The sequence below is a fragment of the Mugil cephalus genome, chromosome 4 (genome assembly GCF_022458985.1).
Source record: "Mugil cephalus isolate CIBA_MC_2020 chromosome 4, CIBA_Mcephalus_1.1, whole genome shotgun sequence".
Lineage (NCBI taxonomy): Eukaryota > Metazoa > Chordata > Actinopteri > Mugiliformes > Mugilidae > Mugil > Mugil cephalus.
The window spans coordinates 21,183,910-21,205,100 of NC_061773.1; the positions used below are offsets into that span (position 1 = coordinate 21,183,910).

Consider the following 21,191-nt stretch of genomic DNA (forward strand, 5'->3'; position numbering starts at 1 on the left):
TTCCTCATACAACAAACAAAAAGAGAGAAATCCACCAGGAAACAAAATGTAAAGTCATAGAGAGACAAAGGAAGACTACAGTACGTCTTTCCATTTTCTCCTCACCAGTTGCCTCCCGGTTGTCATGACGACGTCTTATCCCAGAGCTGGTGCTGGTCTTCTCCCCCTGGAGGAATCGGGGGAAATCAGGTAGAGGAGGGCCGCAGGGACCGAGGCCATTCTATTCTTAAATACACAGCATAAGGCAAATGCAATTATGAACCTGAGGAGGGCCAGAGCCTAATCTAATAAAGGTGGTCCATGTGGTGAAAGCCACTCGCCTGAGATGGTGCGCCCGGGAACAGAGCGCCGTGGGCCCCCTGTGGCACTGACTGACACCCTGCTATGTGAAGTCAGGGATAAATGCGTGGCTGTGGCTGTGGCTGAGCGTGCACGGCAAGTCATTTTATCTTTGGCTCAAACCCACTGACATGATCAGTACAAGATCGTTTGATTATTGTGACTAAACAACGCAGCCGAATACGATGGAAAATATAATCTGAAAATCACTTTGAAGGTATTGTATTCTATGCCCCAAAATATAGAGATATATATATCCAGTACTACGCAAAAGTTTTAGGCCACCCTTTGCCTTCAAGACAGCATCAATTCTTCTAGGTACTTGTACACAGTGTTTGAAGGAATTCGGCCGGTAGTTTGTTCCAATCATCTTGGAGAACTAACTCTCAGATCTTCTGTGGATGTAGGCTTCCTCAAATGCTTCTGTCTCTTCATGTAATCCCAGACACACTCCATGATGTCAATCAGGGCTCTGTGAGGGACATGCCATCACTTCCAGGACTTCTTGTTCTTCTTTTACGCTGAAGATGGTTCTTAATGACCTGAGCTGTATGTTTGGGGTCTTTGTCATGCCACAGAATAAATTTGGGATGATTAAACCCCTCCCTTTTGGTATTGAATGATGGATAAGTATTTGCCTGTATTTCTCAGCATTGAGTTCACCATTAATCCTGACCAAATCTCCACTCTTGCAGAAATATAGCCCCAAACTTGCAAGGAGCCTCCACCATGCTTCACTGTTACCTGCGGACATTCATTATTGTACTGCTCTCCAGCTCTTCGGTGAACAAACCTCCTTCTGCTACAGACAAATATTTCAGATTTTCTGTCCAGAGCATCTGCTGCCTTTTTTCTGCGCCCCAGTTCTTATGTTTTCGTGGGTATTTGAGTCTCTTGGCCTTGTTTCCATGTCAGAGGGATGGATTTTTGGCTGCAACTCCTCCATGAAGACCACTTCAGTTCTTATGTTTTCGTGGGTATTTGAGTCTCTTGGCCTTGTTTCCATGTCAGAGGGATGGATTTTTGGCTGCAACTCCTCCATGAAGACCACTTCTGGCCAGACTTCTCCAGACAGTAGACGAGTGTACCTGGGTCCCACTGGTTTCTGCCAGTTCTGAGCTGATGGCTCTGCTGGACATCTTCCGATTTCGAAGGGAAATAAGCTTGATTTGTTTTTCATCTGCTGCACTAAGTTTCCTTGGCCGACCACTGTGTCTGCGATCCTACAAAATCCCTGACTTTGCAAGTGCACCTATAAGAATTGATGCCAGTTTGAAGGCAAAGTGTAGTAACACCAAATATTGATGACTTAGATTTTTCTTTTGTTCGCTCACTTTGCATTTTGTAAATTGATAAAAAAAAAAAAAAATTATATTTTTGAAAGCATTCTTAGCATTCCCCACACCTGCCTAAAACGTTTGCACAGTTCTGTTTATGTATATTTGTTTTATGGTTCCACTCACTGTTGATGCCAACGGAGCGTTTTAACAAATCTCCTTGGTTTCTTGCTCTCTCCTGCATGTTTCCTGCAGCACTGTGTTTGCCTGAGACGATGAGTTGAACAAAATCTGTCCACTCAGAGGGGTTAAAGAGTCCAATTGAGTGTTGGACGTCAGCTCATCAACGGCAGCCAACTCGCTCAGATTACAAATGAGAGGATCTAATGGTGTCGGCCGCGGCCAAATTCCTCTAATTAAAATCACAATGGATGAAAACACTGTAATACTGACTTGCCTTTGCAGAGGGACGCCCACTTTGCCCTTAATAAAGGAAACCTGGAGAGGAGAGGTTAATGGTACAGAGCTGTATGATACAAGTGCTGGTGTGATTCGAACAGTATTTAATTCAGTTGTGGGAGAACAGTTTATTCATATTCAGCTCTGTGTAAAAGTTTTAGGCACTGATAGTGATGTAAAAAATAATAAAATCAATACTTGGTGTGACTACCATTTAAAACATTATTTCATTCATAGCCAACTGCAATCACCAATGCAATCATAGCATTCCTGATAATATAACACACACTCAACAAAGAGAAGACACTGATTATATTGAGCCATCGAAGTTCTCAAGGGACCAGAAAAAAAAAACTGCTCATGTACTAATTTCCACCCCTCTCTCTCCCTCTCAAACAATTTCAACACATTAGTGTAGCGGTGTTATCTAGTTTGCCCACACATAGCCTCGGCACTGATGGGAAGCAATTATTTCTGCTTGGTTTGGAGTTAAGCTCGAGTTTAACTCGGTCGGCTTGCATTACAAGCGCACACATCACTCAGAAATCCCCGCTCAGGACCGACTGTTGACCGGTAAACTCACAGCGCATGAGAGGTTTTTTAATACCTTGTTTCAAATGCACTCGGTGCCTTGAGACATGCATGTTATTTATCAAACAAGCTCACTGGCGTGGAAGAGCAATTTGCGTGTCATCTGAAGGCCACCTTGCATGTAATCACTAAATTGTACCTTTCTCCTTTATGCATATGCATTTAGGGCAGGATTACAGCAATAATGAAAAAAAGATAAGCGTGGTTGATTGTGTATTCTGCTGGATTTACTGCCGTTGATGTAATTTGTGAACTTGTGAAGCAAGGTTTGTGTCAACTGTTTATTATCATAAAGCCAAAGTGAATGCACGGTTACATCTGGTTAGCCAGACACTATAGAGAGGCTCATCAGATATGGGAAGCACTCTGTCCTCTGCGTGTTATTTGTCCAGCACATTAACCAGCAAACCTATTTTCATATTCACACAGCAGAAAAGAGCATCGCTCCCAGGAGCATGTTATTCAGACCTTTATGAATTGTGCACATATGTATGCTCCCAGCGTTACCTACAGCGCACAGTGGCGCCTTAAACAAATCCAAGTATAATATTTCTATGTCATTTCCTTTAATGGGGCTCTCTGCTTTGAGGACGTCGATGTTTCGCGTCATTGCGTGGTGCAAATAGTTTTAAGAAGCACTGTACATAAAGTAGGTTGTCTCAATCAATAGACGCCGTGAAGGTAAATGCTCTTGTATTTATGTATTTTCTACCTATTGGTGCTTAAAAGGCTTTACAGTCTCACATTGACATATCTACCTATTCATGCACACACATTCACACGCTAGTGCCAAGCACTGAGAGCACATTAGCGCCTTGCTCACAGACACTTCGGCATGTGGTCTATGTACCAGGGGTCATGGACAACCCGCTCTAGCTTCTGAACCACAGTAGTAGGACATCATAAAGCAACGTTTAACATCTTTACTGACAGTTAAAATCTGTGGCTATCCTTGGGCTAAACATTGATACTAAAGAAGACTTAATGAACATGTTGAACACTGCTGCAGTCTTAAAACCATAGCAACTAGAAAGGGTAATGCCAGTACGATGCTACCGCAAGACGAGCTAAAATGACATGTTGAACCTTTTTTTTTTCACCTGTGGATCAACCGGAACATTCTGGAATAATAGATCTGATCAAGTGTTGTGTCAGTTGTATTTACTCTGGTTTAATATATCTTCACACTGTGGGGCATGAAGTAAATCCAGCTTTAGTCAATATTGCACCTTGTGTCCAGCAAGGTCTAGAAAACTGTTTCCGCTGGTTTGTTGTGGTAGTGCTCTGTGCCCTGGTTTGTTGTTGTTGTTGTTGTTGTTGTTGAGGTTTCTCCAGAGCGTATTGGGACCTAACAGTAAATCAATCCAATCTCTGACCATTTAATCATAGAGAGGATATGAAGTGAAGTGAAGTATTATTAATTCTGCATGTTTAAGTAGTCTGCTTTCTTGTGGCCTTCCAGTTCCACGCTACGTTAGACCTTTTGTTGCCCCTCAAAACTGCCAGAAAACACAGGCTCAATTAGTGACCAGCCACATTTTAGGATCTTTGGACAAGATTTATTCAAAAGCAAATGCTGAAAAACAAAGAAGAAAATCCTTCACATCAAAGAGGTCAACTAAAGGGTAACTTGTAAGAGAGGAAAATGTTGCGCACAACGGGAGGAATTAAATAAACTCCGCCTCGCCTCTGCTGAGGACTGAGATCTGACAATAGCTGAACGTTACTTGCTGTTATTGTGAGATTCATTTCAACTGGGGGATTTTAATAAAGAGTATGAAAAGTGCATAGGCTACAGCGAAGGGAGACAAAGGCAAAGCAGAGGAAAGTACTCAGGAGAGAGAGTGGAAAGCAGAGAGGAAGTTGCACAGAGAGCTGGGGCTGACATAAGATGATACATGCATGGTAATAAATGAGAAATAAAGGGAGAAAGGGAAGCAGCGGAAGGGAGGAACAGTGTTCTTACCCCCAGATAAAACAGAGGCATATTCTCGAGACTTGGCAGAGTTATGCTCGGCTTCCTTTGAACACATTTTGACATATTATGTTTTAAATCTGACATTTATTTTTTCAGTCGTGGATCCCTCAGTGACAAATGAAAACGAATCAGAGTATGTAATCTCCTGACAAATGGGAAACTTTGAGATCTCCTGTCTGCACATGTGTTTAAAAAACACGCACACACACACACCGCTGAACAATACAACTCTGCAGCCTGTGCTCATTTTACTAAAAATCAAGGAGAAAAGAAATCCTGTAATCCGAGCCAATCTGCACACAGGAGGCCACGCAACCAAAGAGCTCCCAACATGTGGGCCAGATGAACCTGCTCTCTTGGAACCTTGCCTGGACAAATAGGAGGGTAAGCTTGTATGGTCTGTTCATCAACACGCCTGACACCGGCCAGGACTGCTCTGTAACACATGTAGATTTGGCAAGGCGCACGGAGATTCAGCATAATATGAGATTCGCAATGTTCTATTCTCGGAGCATGCCACGATGTGAGTACCTGCGAGATTGAAGCAAGGCAGAATTTGCAGATTTTGTAGACAGCATAGATTGTTGCAACTAGAAATAGTGATGGGGGATATCTTGTTGTAAAAAATGTCGTTGTTGACTTGTAAATTTGCGGATCGGCTGTTGAATGAAACACCGAATGAGGCCACTGATTAATAGAGGCTTGTGCAACACATGCTAGCACAGATGTTGTTCAGCTCACTGTTGTTAACATCACATTAACAGGGCAACACTCGAGCTAATGCTAGATTGTGATGCTGGTTGTGTGACACATGTCTGTGTAAACTTAAATGTCAACTTCAAACGATTCACACAACCAAAACTTCAAAGTGTGACACACCGGAGGCAAATGAGGCATACGAACACGTATAAAAATATGTGTAAGCACTAGGGATGGAAGATTTTAATGATGCCATTATCAATTCTGCTTATCGGTTCGATTCTTTCTTGATTCCCTTATCAATTCCTGTGAATTTTTGGTCTAGAAAAAGTAGGTTTGTGGTTTCGTGTAAACAACAGCAGTTTTATTGAGGTTCTAAACAAGAGGTACGAGCTTATGTAAGAAAACAAATGGGAAATTGGTCACTGGATCCTGACTGGCACTGCTCTGCTGAGACTTGGGGATAGCTGCACTTGGCTGACAATCTGGGTATTTAATTCCGTGCCCTTGCTTGAAATTACAGTGCTGCATAAGTTGCTTGTTGCAACTTTGTGCTGATGTGAAAGCCACTTTGGACGGTTTCAGCCTCTCTGCCATCGCGTCTTCCTTGTCATTGCGTGAGCATCACGTGATGTGAATGACTTGCTTCGACGTAAAGATTTTTCTTCTTCTTCTTTAGTTTTATGGCAGGTTGTCAAACAACTTTTAGGTGCATTACCGCCACCATCTGGACCGGGATGTAAAGATTCAGCACGAACACTATCAATAAGTTGAATCGATAAGCATGAAGGCTAATGATATCGATGACTTGAACCAGTTGGTACTAGTTCTTTAAAAGAACCGGTTATCGGTGCCCATCCCTGGTAAGCACTGTAAAAGAGCTCCACTGCTGCCTAGTTTGAAAGTTGTTTTTCTACTTCTAAATGGGATGCTCCTTCCCAATCTAATTAGGCAACTAAATACTCCAGAAAGTGTCCAAAATCTGGATCCTCTATCATCTTTGACGATCCCCGGGTCGTCCATTCCTTCGCACGCAATACCCTAAAGGACAATTGTAGGTGTTGCACTTACCTACTCACCTGTCCTCCCCTGCTCCTTTGTTCCTCTCCTCTTGTCCTCTCCCACTCCCCTGTTGGCTCCCCCTCTCCCCCCTACTTCTTCCCTCTGCTAATGAGCAGGGTAATTACGGTTGGCCCAGGCCAAAGGGAGAAGGGGAGGAGGAGAAGACAAAATAGGAGGAGAAAAGGAGGGAGACCCTGCCTCGTCTAGCCTGCTGCTCCAGATAGCATTAGTTCTCTCCCTCTCTCTCTGACACATAGCCCTACGCTTAATTAAACATGCCTCAGAGGGACGCAGAGAGAGAGAGAGAGAGAGAGAGAGAGAGAGAGAGGAGGGAGAGACCCACACAGAGAGGAAGGACAGAAAGAGAGAGGGAGGGAGTTCACGCTGGCACAGAGTTGGAGAAGGGAGAGGGAAAAGTGAGGGTGATGCAAATGCAGAGAGAGAGGCAGATAAGAAGCTGGTGATGGAGTGTGAGAGAGGGGGGGAGAGGCGGGGACGGCGAGGGGAAAGGTGGGGAGATACGGCGAGGAGGGTGGAAGGGTGGGTGGTTAGAGAGAGAGGGAGATAGAAGGGAGAGCTGGAGGGGGTTCGGAGTGAGGTAAGAGAGCTAGTAGATGAGGACATCTTCAGGAGAAGAAAAAACAAATGAGGTCTGATGGAGACAAAAAGGAATTAAAGACTGGTGAGGAGCGAGGGGAATGGGATTACTATAATATATGAAAATAATAGCAAAGTGCCTCCCATGAGACAGGGGGAGTACCAGCTCCGCTCAAACCAAAGGAGGGAACATGGTGGCTAGAAATAACGTGTCTGCATTCTCGTTTTACAACAAGCGAGAACAAAACGCGAATCCAATTTAGAGCCATGCTAGCATCGTATAACGCGCAACACACACACACAGCGTTGCAGAGCACTGGCTTTTAAATGAGTTTGTTCTCATTCAGTGCGTATGTCTTAACATGAGGTTGAAAAATCAACTTGTTTTATGAGGTGACAACTAGGGGTGGGAAAAAAATATCACTGTGGCTGTATATCGCAATCACGATTTTAATGTCTTAATATCGATTTTAAAAGGAAAACATCTTGTTTTGGGCTGATCGTGAATGACTTCCGCACCTCCGCTCTGCAAGGTTTTTGCTGTAGTGCCACCTCGCTGTGTGGCGCTTCCTGCAGCGGTGGGTGAAGCAGTCCCGTGCTTCACACGACCAAATTGCCAACGCGTATAATGAGACACCATGATGTATCAGCGCAGCAGCGGCCAAAGCTGCCGAAACCCGTTGATCCTTAGAAAACTACACTGGATAATACGCATGGATGGATGGAGAGTTCAAATAGTGACACATTTTCATTCAAGGAGACAATTGTGAACTGTATTTTGGCATTTAAGTGGCAAGAAACTTGATCCGCTTTCTGTACAAGTGCACTAAACTGGAAATGGATCATTTGAATAATTTTTTTAATTCAAATACATTTTTTAATTTTATATAATATATTAATATTTTTTGACTCAGTTTGGCCAATGAGTTGTCACTGTCATCAACAACCTATATGTTAAGCTGCAATACTGCAGTACATCACAATATCATAAGATCGCAATAATGTATCGTATCGTGACTCAAGTATCGTGATACGTATCGTGATACGTATTATATCGTGAAGTTCTTGCCAATACCCACCCCCTAGTGACGAGTTATGGTTTTGATGAGGTTCCAGGAATGATCATAGTTTAGGCTAAAATGCTACTTTGTTAAGATTGGGGAAACATCACAAATTAATACTGTGTTAAGGTAAAGGGCATACTGTTGTCATGGTGACAGAACATACATGATCAGAGGTTGTTATGAATGGTCTCGTCGTGCTTTCAATGTAACGGTGATGGTTAAAATGGGGATTAAATGCTAGCGTAACATTTAGTTCTCATTTTAACGTCTGATGTTGTGTTGAGCCATCTATTCACCCCAACCTCCTCTATGTGAAGTCTCTACGGTAACATCTCTCGATGATCGGGGTCCTGCACATCATAAAGACAAAAGGATATCACTACGCTTGTGCAACATAAGCTCTGAAGCGTGTTAACGCGTCCCTCCGTGTATATTGTTTTGAATAATACTGAGCAAATTTTGATATCTCTGTGCCGGAGTGGCGTTTTTGAATCTAATGCTGATTCATCGTCTAGAGGAGAGTGAATATCCACTGGGAAAATGAATAGAAATGCTGCAGTTACTTTTCAAGTTAACTTTGTCGTGGCCCGGAGCATCAGACCATCCACCTGACTAAACATCCCAATGAAAGTAGGTCAAAAAATCTGCACCACTGCTTATCGTATTCATTCAGATTCCATTTCTTCCACAGTGTATATTAAAGTCCTCTGATCCCGACGGGATACAGTAAAATTGCAGCCGTGCCACCAGTAAAAAAAAAAACAAAAAAACTCAAAACTAAAATATAAAGCTAAAACACACCTTTTATATAGAAAATGAGCGACAACATGCTGCGGGCTCATGCCAATTAGTGGGCTTTACTGTTGTGAATAATAAACTAGGCTAATAACAGCACAATTATGAATGTGTAATCACATTAAGGGGACATGGAGACCGGTTTCAACCTGGTAATGATGACATGCAATTAGAGCACAACTGTTATCTCCAGGATCACATCAATAATTCATCACCGCACGCATTTTGTGTTGCACAAAGATGACATCTAATGATTAAGAACTAGATACATGTGTGTCTATCTGTTATCCAAACTCTGACAGTTGATCCCACATAATTGGATAGAAATGTTCCCGAAGAGGAACTGGGAAAGAGAGAGGGAAAGAAACACATATAGGTCAAATATAGGCTCTGAATTTAATTAGGTGAGCCTCCGTTGCCAGGCATTTGCTAATACTTATTAAGACATACAGTGTCTATTCCTGTGTTACGATCCGGAGAGTGGAAGAAAACACAAACTGATATTTTTCTGTATTCAGAAAACAAAACATCACAGTCATATAATTATATAAACATATAAAAGATTTAGGAGAAAACGGGCAAAATGTAAAAGATTAGGCAATGCTGAAAAATATGTATGTAATGTATGAAATCAGCACACTCTGCTACATCACTGCACACAGTCAGCTACTCTAACTCAGTCTCACTAAAGAGATTTATTTACCAACTTTTCGCTCCCAGGGCCACGTTACGTAAGCTTATCTTCGAAAACCCTCCACTCTTGATGAGTGGAGTTCTGTTTTTTTTTTTTTGCCAAAACCCAAGGTACAAAAATGCGGAACAACAAAGAGCCAGAACATTTACTCCCACATAAAAAAAAAAAAAAAAAAAAGACACTGTCATTACAGCTCACACAGAGGGAAATGAAAACAACTTTACAAAAGTTTAATTAAAGAACAGGAGCATCGTCGTCAAGAGTAAACTGCCAGTCTCAACATCTGGGCTCCTACGAGCAGATTTTCTCAGTGGTCTGCCTCATTGGAGACGGAGCGGCGGAGCAAATGAAAGAAACTCCGCACTTCCGCGGCACAAGGAAAACAAAAAAGACATGACGGAGTGAAGGCAGTGTTGATGAAGACAGCGAGCAGTCTCAGACAGAGTCTGCGTTCTTCGCCGCAAGTGACTTTGGAGTGCATTGTACTTTCAAATTTTAATGAATATAGCCCCTAAGTCGTGATGTAATGAGATCAAGAGAAGAAAAATAGCACAGAAATCCCAAAGAGAGAGGGATAGTGAGGGAGAGGACAAAAAAAAGACAGAAAAGAAATGCTGTGTCATTATTGTTGACTCAGCACTCTTTGAGTAAACACCAAATTCATACTGTGCTCACATTGGCCTGTATATGCACATATCCAGCTATAACTCCGTGGTAAATTACTATTGATTCACCAGTGCCAATGTCTGCACACAACTCGCAACAAAAGGAATTGTATATTGAAGTTCTGCTGGGAAATCCAAAGACAGTTTTGGATGTATGAGAATAAATAAAATAAAATGTGAAGAGCAAAAAAAAAAAAAAAAAAAAAAAGCAGCACTCTGACGTCCATCTACCAGATGTGACTGATTATGTGGAAGGAGATAAGGATATTTAATTAGGAAAACAAATCGCATTTGCTTACAAGGCATATTTAGGCAGAGGCAGTCGTGAAGAAAATGCATCTGCGAATGATCTATGTTATCCATCCTTTCTTAATATAGCTCAAATTGAGTTTTTTTTTTTTTTTCTTTAGTGAGTGGTTATAGCTCTGGACTAAAACTAATTGTGAAACAAGTGTCAGTCGAGTGGGTTGATGTTTCCTGGTAAAATGGTATTTGCTGTGAGGGGCTTAGGCGAAAAGTTAGCAGTGTTTGTTAGCATCACCATTGGCTTTTCAAGAGGAATAAAGTTGGGTCGGAAAGTGAGTGTTGCAGACATTTTCCTCTTGGACTGTCATTTAAGAGCAGCAGACTCACGTTGATTATATTTTTATTTTGGACGAGTGCCTGGCTTGAGACGCATTTATTTAGATGTATTGCTAAGTGCCAATGTACACTAGGGCCACTGGCAGATTTACTAAGCTGCCTTAAGTTAACGTGATGTTATTAGTGGTTATTGGTTAAAGCAACTGTAGCCTTCCTTCCTGTAGCCTGTGTGAAACACAGTTATCATGCATCATGTGTGATGTGTTAATGTGGTGTAGATATTACTGTGTTGCTGAAGATAAAGGCTATAAAACTTGCTTGTGCGTTTCCCTCACTATTGTCAGTGCTCTATATCATGCCAGCTTGTTTGGGCTTAAGGGGGAAGCTGTCAGCCCAGTCAGAGAAGTTGAACGGTTCCAAAAGGGACACTGGGAAATGCAAGAACGCATACCACTGCCTTCGATACCGAAGTGTCCCTGAAATCGATAAAAAGATAAACATCTCGAAGATTTGAATTTAAAAACATACTGAGGTGAAGAAGCAGACATTTTAATTAGCGCGGCGCACTCGAAGCTATTCGCGGAGACCATTAAAGGAGAAAATATACATCGCCTTACCACTAAGTGCTCCTCCCGCAAGAGTCATGCCAAACTTTTAAGTCCTTTACTAGCCGGGGAAGATGTGTTACTGTTCTTGTAAATGAATTATTGCTTGGGCTGGATCCTTGCCAAAGACAACCTTGCTGTGGAACATGATTGTTAATTAGGTCTAGATGTGCTTAAGGGCTAACAAATGTGCACAAACGCCACATCTCAAACATCCAGCTGAGATTACAGTGCAACGACATCCTTATCTGTGCTTCCTTTATATCTTTACAGACCAAAACCTCTGACTAACAACATTAAAATGCACTGCCCTTTGGCGTTAAAAGCAGTTAATGCATGCATCAGTTTAGCCATCTTTCATGCAATGCTAATATTCTGTTTTGCAGCCGGTGGGGAATTCATTTGTCTGTTTAATTTCGCAGGTGCCCTTAACGCACTGATCAACAACAGGCGCTGGTTGTGAACAGGCGGCACCATCTGTGTGCAGGGAGTGCCAAGGGCCCTGAAGTATTCGCTCTTTGCCACCAAGCACTAAGACTCCATTAAGAAGCCTGGGTCCATGCATCTTTGGCCATCATTTATTTGCAAAGGCAATTAAAATGCTCCCCCACGCAAAGGCAGCATGTGTGGTGGAAACCACGTCTCCTCTCTTAATCACTGGAAGTAATTAGTTCCTGCAAGCGGTATCATTAGGTATCACCGCTGGCACCGTTGTCACAGCCAGTGCACGTCCGGGATGACAAAAAGAGATGGAAGAAAAAAAGAGAATCACCGCTTGTAACGGCGGATCTTGGGCGAGTTAGACTCCTGTCCAGAAACGTTACAAGGTTGTCCCAAGAGAGGCATAATCCATCAAAGTGATTTTTCTTCCCCCTCCTTCTCTCCCGCCCCCTCCTGTTCCGCCCCCTGTCTTCTTTGCAACGTAATCATTTTCCTCTCACGGGGTGTGACATTCATAAAAGATGCTGGTGCAGGTGCCGCGTCTTGCCAAAGTTTGGGATGAATTTTAGAGGTGTACTTACAATGTGGGGTTGCCAGAGGTAAGTTACAATGCGTCTTGGCAGACTCACCCTGTTTTGCCTTGCTCTTATTTCTCTTTTTTTTTCTGTCCTTCTGTCCATTGATCAGTTATATGAACTTACTCTAACAGGAGTCTTAGATATAATAATAATAAAATATTTCTGACAAGCTGTTTATGTAGCACCTTTCAAATAAAACGTGACACAAAAGAATGAAAGAGAACAAAAAAATAAAAACAATATAATATTAAAAAGACACAAATAAGACCACCTCAAAGCAATATCTTAAAAGGTTTGTCTGTAAAGGTGATTTAAATGAGGAGACAGAGTTTGCATCGCTGATCTCATTTCACTCTAGAAGCTCTGACAGCGAAGGCTCCATCACATACTGTATGTTTATCAGTCTGCGCTTTAGGAACAGCACATATGAGGATCTCAAAGGGCTGGAAGGGACATAGGGCAATAAAAGAGCTGATAAATAACTTGGGGCGAGACCTCTCAGGGCTTTGCAAGTAATCAACTATAATTTGAAATCAATTCTGAAGGCAGTATAATGAGCCTGGGACCGGTGCAAGGCCGTCATTTTTCTTAACCCGCATCAAAATCCTGGCTGCAGAGAGCTGGAGGCAGAGATGATGACAGAGAGCAAGGTATTACACTTGTCCGACTGGTTTGAGTGCGTGAATAACGGTTACCAGATGTCTGCGGTTCTGACATTGAACCAAGACTATTTCATATTTCGGCATTTGCCTATGGAAATCTCTGCCTTATTAGCTGCCGGAAATGTGTGAAATCCTCTTACAGTGGATCTTGAAGGTAATTTAGCAGCTCAACACTGTTAGTGCTACTATTTTGCACAGTGCTAGTTTTTCATGGTGCACGGAGGAGAGATAAAAATATCAAGCTTTGACCACATAATATGTGCATGGTCACAGCTTAAGTAGATCCTGCATAAAAATAGACACTAATATCATGTTTACACATACAGTAAGGGTGCAGAGAGGCTGCATGTACATAGAAGAAAGCTGGACCCAGAACAGAGCCATGGGGAACCCCACATTGGATGCCCAATACGGGTGACCTGGCATCAGCAACATTAAAAATGTTAGGTTATAAACCACAAACCACATACAGTTCTAGTTTTGCTCATTTAAAATCCACTCCTTCTGACTTCCATTAAGTCTACAGGAATCAGGTGGCTGGGAGTGAGTCACAGTGACACTTACTAAGCTAAGTGACATCTCCAATCTGCGCTGAAGCCACTCTCCAATAAGTACTAGTTATTCAGCAGGCAAATAATGTCCACGGGGAAATGGAGTTTGAGCTACAGTTTCTTAGGTTCTTTTTATTGTGTGGCAAGAACACAGCTGTTCAGACTCTGTTCAACAAAATATCCTTTATTCAACGTTTCCAGGGAGCCTCGGTGGAAAGGTTGTTTACTTACAGTCTTTATGAACATACTAACAAGCTGTCGGAACATACAAACCTTATTATCACACAAACCTTGAGACTGTGTGGCCGCTGCCCCCCCGCCACCCCCCCCCCCCCCCCCCTTCTGCTGCAGAATCCCATTTCATTAATGACGCCGCACATTTTCAGTACGTTGACGTGCGAGTGCAGCGCATGTCACAGCACTTTGTCAAATATGTAGACAGCGTTAAAACACACAGGAGTGCTGAAAAAGAGGTATGGCGAGGAGGGTGGGGGGTGGAAAATAAACATCATCTGACAAGTTTGTGGCACATTTGGTTCAGACAGTGTGATTCCCCCCGGATCTAAGAGTGGTAGAGAAGAGAGGAAGACGGGGAGAGGAGGGAAGAAAGACGGAGGCAGAGCAATTGTTCTTCGTGGAAAAGTGACAAAAGTGTGGAAGAGAACACTTTTTAAAGAAAATTACTTTTGTCCATTTCCAACACGACTATTACTGAGATGTGCCATTATTGATCCCAATTGGTGGGGAATTCAAATTGACAGCAAAGCAGGGTGTTAGCTAGAAAAAACTGACATAAACACTTATGCAACACATCTTTCACTCCTAGAATTCTAGAGTTAAGTTGTTGTACCATTTGTTGTCTATTACCTATGACATAGGATTAGCCTTGTAATCTGGGAGGACACTGTGCTGTTTTATTAATCCGGCGTTAACACGCACGTCGCGTTTCAATCAGCTTTCATGCGTGGCCAGGACCTGCCACCTCTCTGTACTCAATCCAAGGGCCAACTGGCTGGCCACCATGTGATGCTCACACTGAATGCAGCTATTCAGAAAGCAGTGATAAATTTTTTTAAAAATTTTCTAGCTTGAAAGGCAGTCCGGTTCATCCTGCCCACAATTTATTTTGCGGCGGGAAGCTGGTTTGGGGTTGTTGTATTGGGAAGTGATTAAGCTCAGGCCTGGGGAAATCAAATCGTTCGAGCGGCCTTTATGCAGTGATACAGCAACACCAACATGGTGAGGTGAGCTGAGTTGAATTTGTTTCCTAAAAATGGTTGATTGTAGGATTCTCTGGATGTGTGAGGACATTTTTTTTCCTCTGTTTCAGTTGAAGCTTGCACAATGGTGACTTTCAAATGGTGTGTTACTAGACTCATGCTCTGATGAGAATAGAATCTGGCTTTGCCAGGCTAGCAAATTCCAATAACGTTTATTCAAAAGCGATGGCAATGTCCTTGGTGTTGACAAAAAGAAAGACATTTTATGATGAATGTGTTAGATTACTCTTTGTCAACATACTTGATCGTGTACATGTCGTTCTCTTATAATGAAGAATTTGCCTCATTTTGACTTTTTTCATTTTGTGCATCAACATTTTAGGGCTTAACTGTTACAGTGAGAGTTATGACCAGTTATACACTGTTAAATTTAAACAAAAATGTGAGTTTGGGCACAAAGTTGCACACTATGTTGCACCAAGACCAAGGTACACACTGTATTGATAACCATTTGTTTCACGGGACACATGATTATAGTTGCGTTTTCTTTTACTCTGCAGACAGTTTGACTTGTCTTTTGAGCAGCACACGTATAACTGACATCCATAACAATGGGTAAGTTATGGTAACTCTCTCACCATACGTCTGACATTTAAGTATTGTGTGTTTACAAATGGACAGAAAAGTCTACACCTACGTTTTAAGAAGGCACCTCTTTCTCACACAAACTCACCTGTGAGGAAAATATGGAACGAGATATAGAAAGGCTTGGGTCAAGGGTTGCATACACTCAGAACCCCTTCAGTCTTTCTCCGTCTCTTTCGTGCATCTCTCTCCCTCACATATTCACACACACACAAAACTCAACACTGTGTCTGCTGGTTGGGGTGGAAGCTCCCAGCAGTGTCATATCAGGCCATAATGAACGCTCATTGCCCGTAGTCTGGCAGTGTGGACAAACACTCTTTCTGTTTCCCCCCCTCACTCATGGGCACTGACTGACTCACAAACACACACAGAGCAACACTTAAGTGGGTGAGTCAGACCAACTCTTCCTGTGCGTCTCACACACATAAACACTCACCCAGCAGAGGCGAGGCAAGCAGCAGAGCCCCTGCCAGGTTATATGGAGGGACAGAGTGTTCTGAGTTACTGCACAGTGCAGCCACTCTCCACAGCAGCACCATACAGAGTCCATAAAGCATGATGGATGGCCTATCATCATTTACCTCTTTGGTGACTTCTCAATGCTGTCACACCCCGCCAAGCACATGCAAGAGAGGTGAGCCACACCAAAACAGACAGGCGAGCAAAGGCAGAGCACGACGACAAAAACAGCAAACAACAAAAAAAAAAAAAAAAAAAAGGCAATGCGGACAAAATGATGCTAAAATGAGCATTAGGGAGAGTGACAGAGGGAGGGAGAGGAAAGACAGAGAGATGGATGAGGGAGCATCTCCGATGTTTGCCCGAATTAATGCTACACTTAGTCACATACACAAAAACAGCTGCACGCACGCCCGCGAGCACACACTCAAAATCAAAAAAGAACCGAAGCGTCCCCCTGTCCCTTCTCGCCTCTGATGACAGCACCCCACACACGTAGGGACTGTATTTAGAGCATGCAAAATCCACTGTCTCCTCCACTGTTCTCTCCTCTCCTCTCCTCCACGCCACGGAGACGGGGAGGGAACGATACAGACAGAGAAAAGGAACGCCAGATGCAGTGAAATGACACAGTGATAGTTTGCACGCCAAAGCGAGGGAAACGTCAACAATGGCAGCAAGAAAGAAAGAAAGAAAGAGAGGCAAGGACAGTAAATAACTTCCATAAGAATGAGTGCAGCCAGAGAGAGCCAGAGGGGCACCGGGCTCACAGCCTGCACCACAGGGGGAAAGTAAAGCACTCTGTGCATTGTGATGAGGAATTTGAGCTCTTGTGCTGTTTTAACCTTGTGAACTTGAGGCTGCCTTTCACTGAGTTCTCTTTCTGCTACATATGCCATACATTGTAATTTTCAAGGAGCACTCCAGTGATTAAGTGCTGCACTTGCACAAAGCGTATTACTCGCAAGCAACTCCTGGCTGAGGCGCCCAGCGTACGGTTCAAGCTTGAACGTACCAAAAACCTGCACACGCTAGTTCAGGCGGCCAACTTGAATCCGTGGGCTACGCTCACGAAACGTTTCCAGGAAACATGGATTAAGTGACGCCGTTCTTAAGCCACCAATGCATGTCTATGCCGTATGTGCGCTGCCCTGCTGCGCACCTGAACGCAGCTTTCACTCGTGGTCGCAGCCACCGCTGCTGTTCACATCAACGTAAGACAGCTTCGCGCCAAAAAAGTTTCCACATCTCCCACTTTCCAACAGGAAAAAAGGCTTGTGCAGACACTGGTTTGATTATGAAATTGGCCAAAAACGTAGCCGATTTAATTGGCTGCGCTCCCTATGACGAAAAAGAAATGACATAGAAGTGGAACCACCCGTGTTTCACGAGACTGTGCAGAGTGAGAGAATCCCCGCCGCGTTGCTGCACTGAAAACAGATATTTCCACCAGACATCTCGCCATCATAGAAAGATAGAAAGCATGAGAGGGGGGTGTAGGGGTGGGGGCTGCCTCTCCGGACGGTGCCTATTGATCGCCACCCAGCACACATCACCACAACTTTCACAAATTGCTATTGAGAAGTGACCTGTAATGCAATTACTGGCCAATCCGGGGCCTTGGCTGCCATCAATTATTAAAAGCCGCCTGAGTTGTGGCTCGCTATCCCGCCTCAGCTGGAGCGTTGTGTCATTATCACATCTGCCGGCCACCGGCTCACCAGCTGCTTCGGCTGGGTCGGGAATAAGATTTCCGAGCGCCACTTCTCACTGTCGAATATAACATACGATACGGGCCGAACTGAGAAACTGGAATTGCTATATTATGCATTCCAACGGCTACGGTGAAGGTCACAGAATAAAATGGATTCTGTATTTTCTTTGCGCGTTACCACCGAGCAGGAGGATAATACTTACTGGAGAGTAAAGCCGCTTTGTGTAACTGCATGGGGGTGTTATTTTATGCTTTATAGGAACTTTTAAAAGTAAAAAAAAACAAAAAAAAAAAACAACATTAATATTGCAGCACAGCTCACCACTGGGTCCTGGTTTTAAAAACGTTCAGTACTGTAGTCAATGCCAGTAACAAATCAATATGGTGTTTTTACTCCTACCGTGCTCCATCTCACTGTTTTCTAATCACTCTCTCTATATTCCCACCTTGCTACATTGTTCGGTCTTCTGTAATCAGCCACACATTCCTTGAACACTTTCTGCCATCAGTGTTATGATGAAAGAAGACAGAGACAACAACAGTGCAAGCATTGCATGATAATTGCCCTTTGCTTTGAACTGACACAGTCATTTTTCTTTCAGTTGTTCTCATTATAGAAGCCCTTGTTCAAACTGGGCCTGTGATTTTTATTCTCCGCAGTCATTGTGAAATAATTTATTTGTTATCTAGCTCAATACTATGTAGCACTTTAAAATATGGCTACCAAAGACGCAATACCGCGCCTAAAAAGTAACCTTAACATAAATTTTTAAAAGCTCGAACAGCTTTACCCTGAAATTCTATAAAGCCATTTTGGAAAAACAAATGATAAGGCGCTGCTTTAAATAAAGCATCATGCTTGGATAAAGTATCTTAAAGAGGCCTCTAATAAAATTAAAGGGCTTAAATAAAACTATTCTCGGTAACCTTTAATTTTATAACAGCGGTTGGTCTACTTTAAAAACTTGAAAGCTTTGATTAACAGGAAAAAAAAAACTAAGACAGATGCAGAGTACAGCCAGCTTCGCGCTGTATAGCAAAAGCTGTAAAACCTCAGAAAAAAAATAAATAAAAAAAATACTTGAATGAAAATGTTCTGTTTCAAAGTCCCTGCTCTGTTCCGCACCACAGGAGAGACTAGAACAGACTCATCCAGCCACACTAACGCTTGACAGAAAGGATAGGTATACAGTCTGGACCATAATATTCTCCAACGATCAATAAAACACCACTTTAATAGATAAATTATACTGGAGGTGTGACTGATTTATTGCTTTTTATTGTTTCCAGTTATCTTTCCTCTGTTCTTCAACGTTTAATGTGCATGGTAAATTACCTGAACAGTCCTACAATAAAAAAAAAAATATCAGACCGCACTGCACTTACTGTTGCTGTAATACACACTGTGCTGTATGTGTGTGGGGGCGTGAGAGCATGAAAAAGACAAATAGATATAGCAGTGTGACATGGAGCTATTCAGAAAAAAAAAAAAAAAAAAATCCCTGAACTGGCAGGATATTTCAAAGCAGCTGGAGTCAGGCGAATTCAATACAGCAGCAGCAGCAGGAGGTAAAACTATGACAATGGCAGAATGACTATCACAACCAGCTTATGGAGATACTTAAATCTGTGAACTATACGCACGGCCAGAGCTGAAGACAGGCGCACACTGGTTAGGATGCTATTACAGATTTTTTTTTTTTTTTTTTGAAGAACGGTTCCAGCTGCAGCAGCTCATGCTTCTGTCCTCTCCCCAGCGACAGCAATAGCCACTGCCAGTAGTAAGTAAGTGCACGGCTTTGAGAACAACTCCGGTCATACAACCCAGAACTGGATGGCTGATTGCTCTGCACTCGGGCATCACAGAGGATTTAAAGAAGAAGAAAAAAAAAATCAATCTGTTCTTTTACCAATGAACTGCACCTGAAAATGAATTCTTCTTTTTAACTACTTTCCATGGTGAGTGCATGGAAGAGGCCCAAACTGCCCGTCGTGACATTAAGACTTGTAAATGCTCTGTGGAGCAGGATGCTGGGCGTGAACACTCGCTGGTGCACTGCAAGGCTGCGCTTTTGCGGATCAATACGAACTCCAGGAAAGGACAAGTTGAATCGAGGCTGTGACAATAGCTGGAGTCGGCAACAGGCCGAGATGCTGAAAAGAACATGGCATGTCTGAATTTGTGAAGTGTGGGCATGCTTTTAGTGCGAATAAAAAAAACAACAAAAAAAAAACACTGAGATCACCCAATAATGGCACTTACCAGAGGTGTTTTGAGCCGTTCAGACAGTCCAATCCATTTCTTTATAGAGCACATCACACCTCTTACTACTCGTGGTTGAGGGCTTCTTTGTCCTCCTCAACATTTCCCTGGGCATCGATTTGTTGCAGTTTTACTTGTAAGGGGAGAATAAGTGTGACTTCAGATTCTAATAATGATTTATACAGAGACATTTTCATAAACCCCAGACTTTTCGGATAGTTACAAAGTAGGGCAGTATTCAAACACTGTTTTTCAAATGAGATTAATACCAAAACCCAAGTTACTGCCTCAACAGTTGTAGTAGTGCAGTTTAACATATGGATCATCAATCTATCGACCCAGTGGGTAGCATGCACCACTTTTGAAATTAGTTGGCTTATTGAACGGTAGTGAACTACTGCCTCGAGACAGATGAATTTTTCTCATTCGCACAATCTGCTCAAACGCCACTTGGCAACGGGAGGTTGTAACATCGAGCCTCGAGCCCAACGATAATGGGAGCATTCAGACTTTATATGACAAAAGATGGCGCGTAGGCTCGTAATGATCTTTCGTACAATTACACCGCCATTCATGCTTCGCTCCTCAAAGGCTTTTAATCAACGCTGCCGCATATGGCCAAAAGTATGTGGACGCAGAAGCACTGCAACCGAGGCAAGTTGAGTCATTCAAATGTGAAGTTGACCTTTTCAGATGTTGTCTTTTTGAATTTGCCATTGTGTACTTTTGGTTTATTTTGTTGTATTTCTCAGATTTGTAAAGTTTAGGCATTGTGCTGAAAAAGAACTAGCTTGAGTGCCACCCAACCAAGTTGAAAAGCAAAGAGTTTATAGCTATTGAGCTGGTGAACCATCACTGCGTTTCCAAAAGACACACCATGAAGTGAGTACGACATTGTCAGTTAGGAAATAAAGAAGATTTGGGAGAAGATGTTTGAGATGTTTTTCACCATCCAGCAAACACTTTGGTTGAATTGGATTATACAGTACTGAGTAAAAAGTAAGCCCGTATAGACTGGCCTCAGTGTAGCTCAGGACACAAATCAATCAATGAATCAATCAAACTATAACCACCGGCCTCAATGTGTAACGCTGTCTCCAACTCTTTCCCAATGGCTTTGGAAACAGGCTGCATGAATTTGCTCCCTGTAAGAACTTTAGTGAAAAAGGCAACCGATGTTTGGCGATAAGGCCTAGCTGACAGTCACCTTTTCAGTTAATACCGGAGGTATTTGCCGGGATTGAGGTC

General features: G+C 42.8%; 2 protein-coding genes across 14 annotated transcripts in view; one reads left to right on the forward strand and one right to left on the reverse strand.

Moving 5' to 3' along the window:
• kiaa1328 (KIAA1328 ortholog) overlaps positions 1-12,393 on the forward strand; it is a 63,847-nt gene extending 51,454 nt beyond the window's left edge. Inside the window, exon 12 of the mRNA XM_047583451.1 lies at positions 11,830-12,393. Within this exon, the coding sequence (XP_047439407.1) occupies positions 11,830-11,839 (10 nt within the window). The 3' untranslated portion in view covers positions 11,840-12,393. The remainder of the gene's footprint in view (positions 1-11,829) is intronic.
• Positions 1-21,191, reverse strand: part of celf4 (CUGBP, Elav-like family member 4) — an 88,532-nt gene that overhangs the window by 37,420 nt on the left and 29,921 nt on the right. The gene's annotated exons all lie outside the window — the stretch shown is intronic.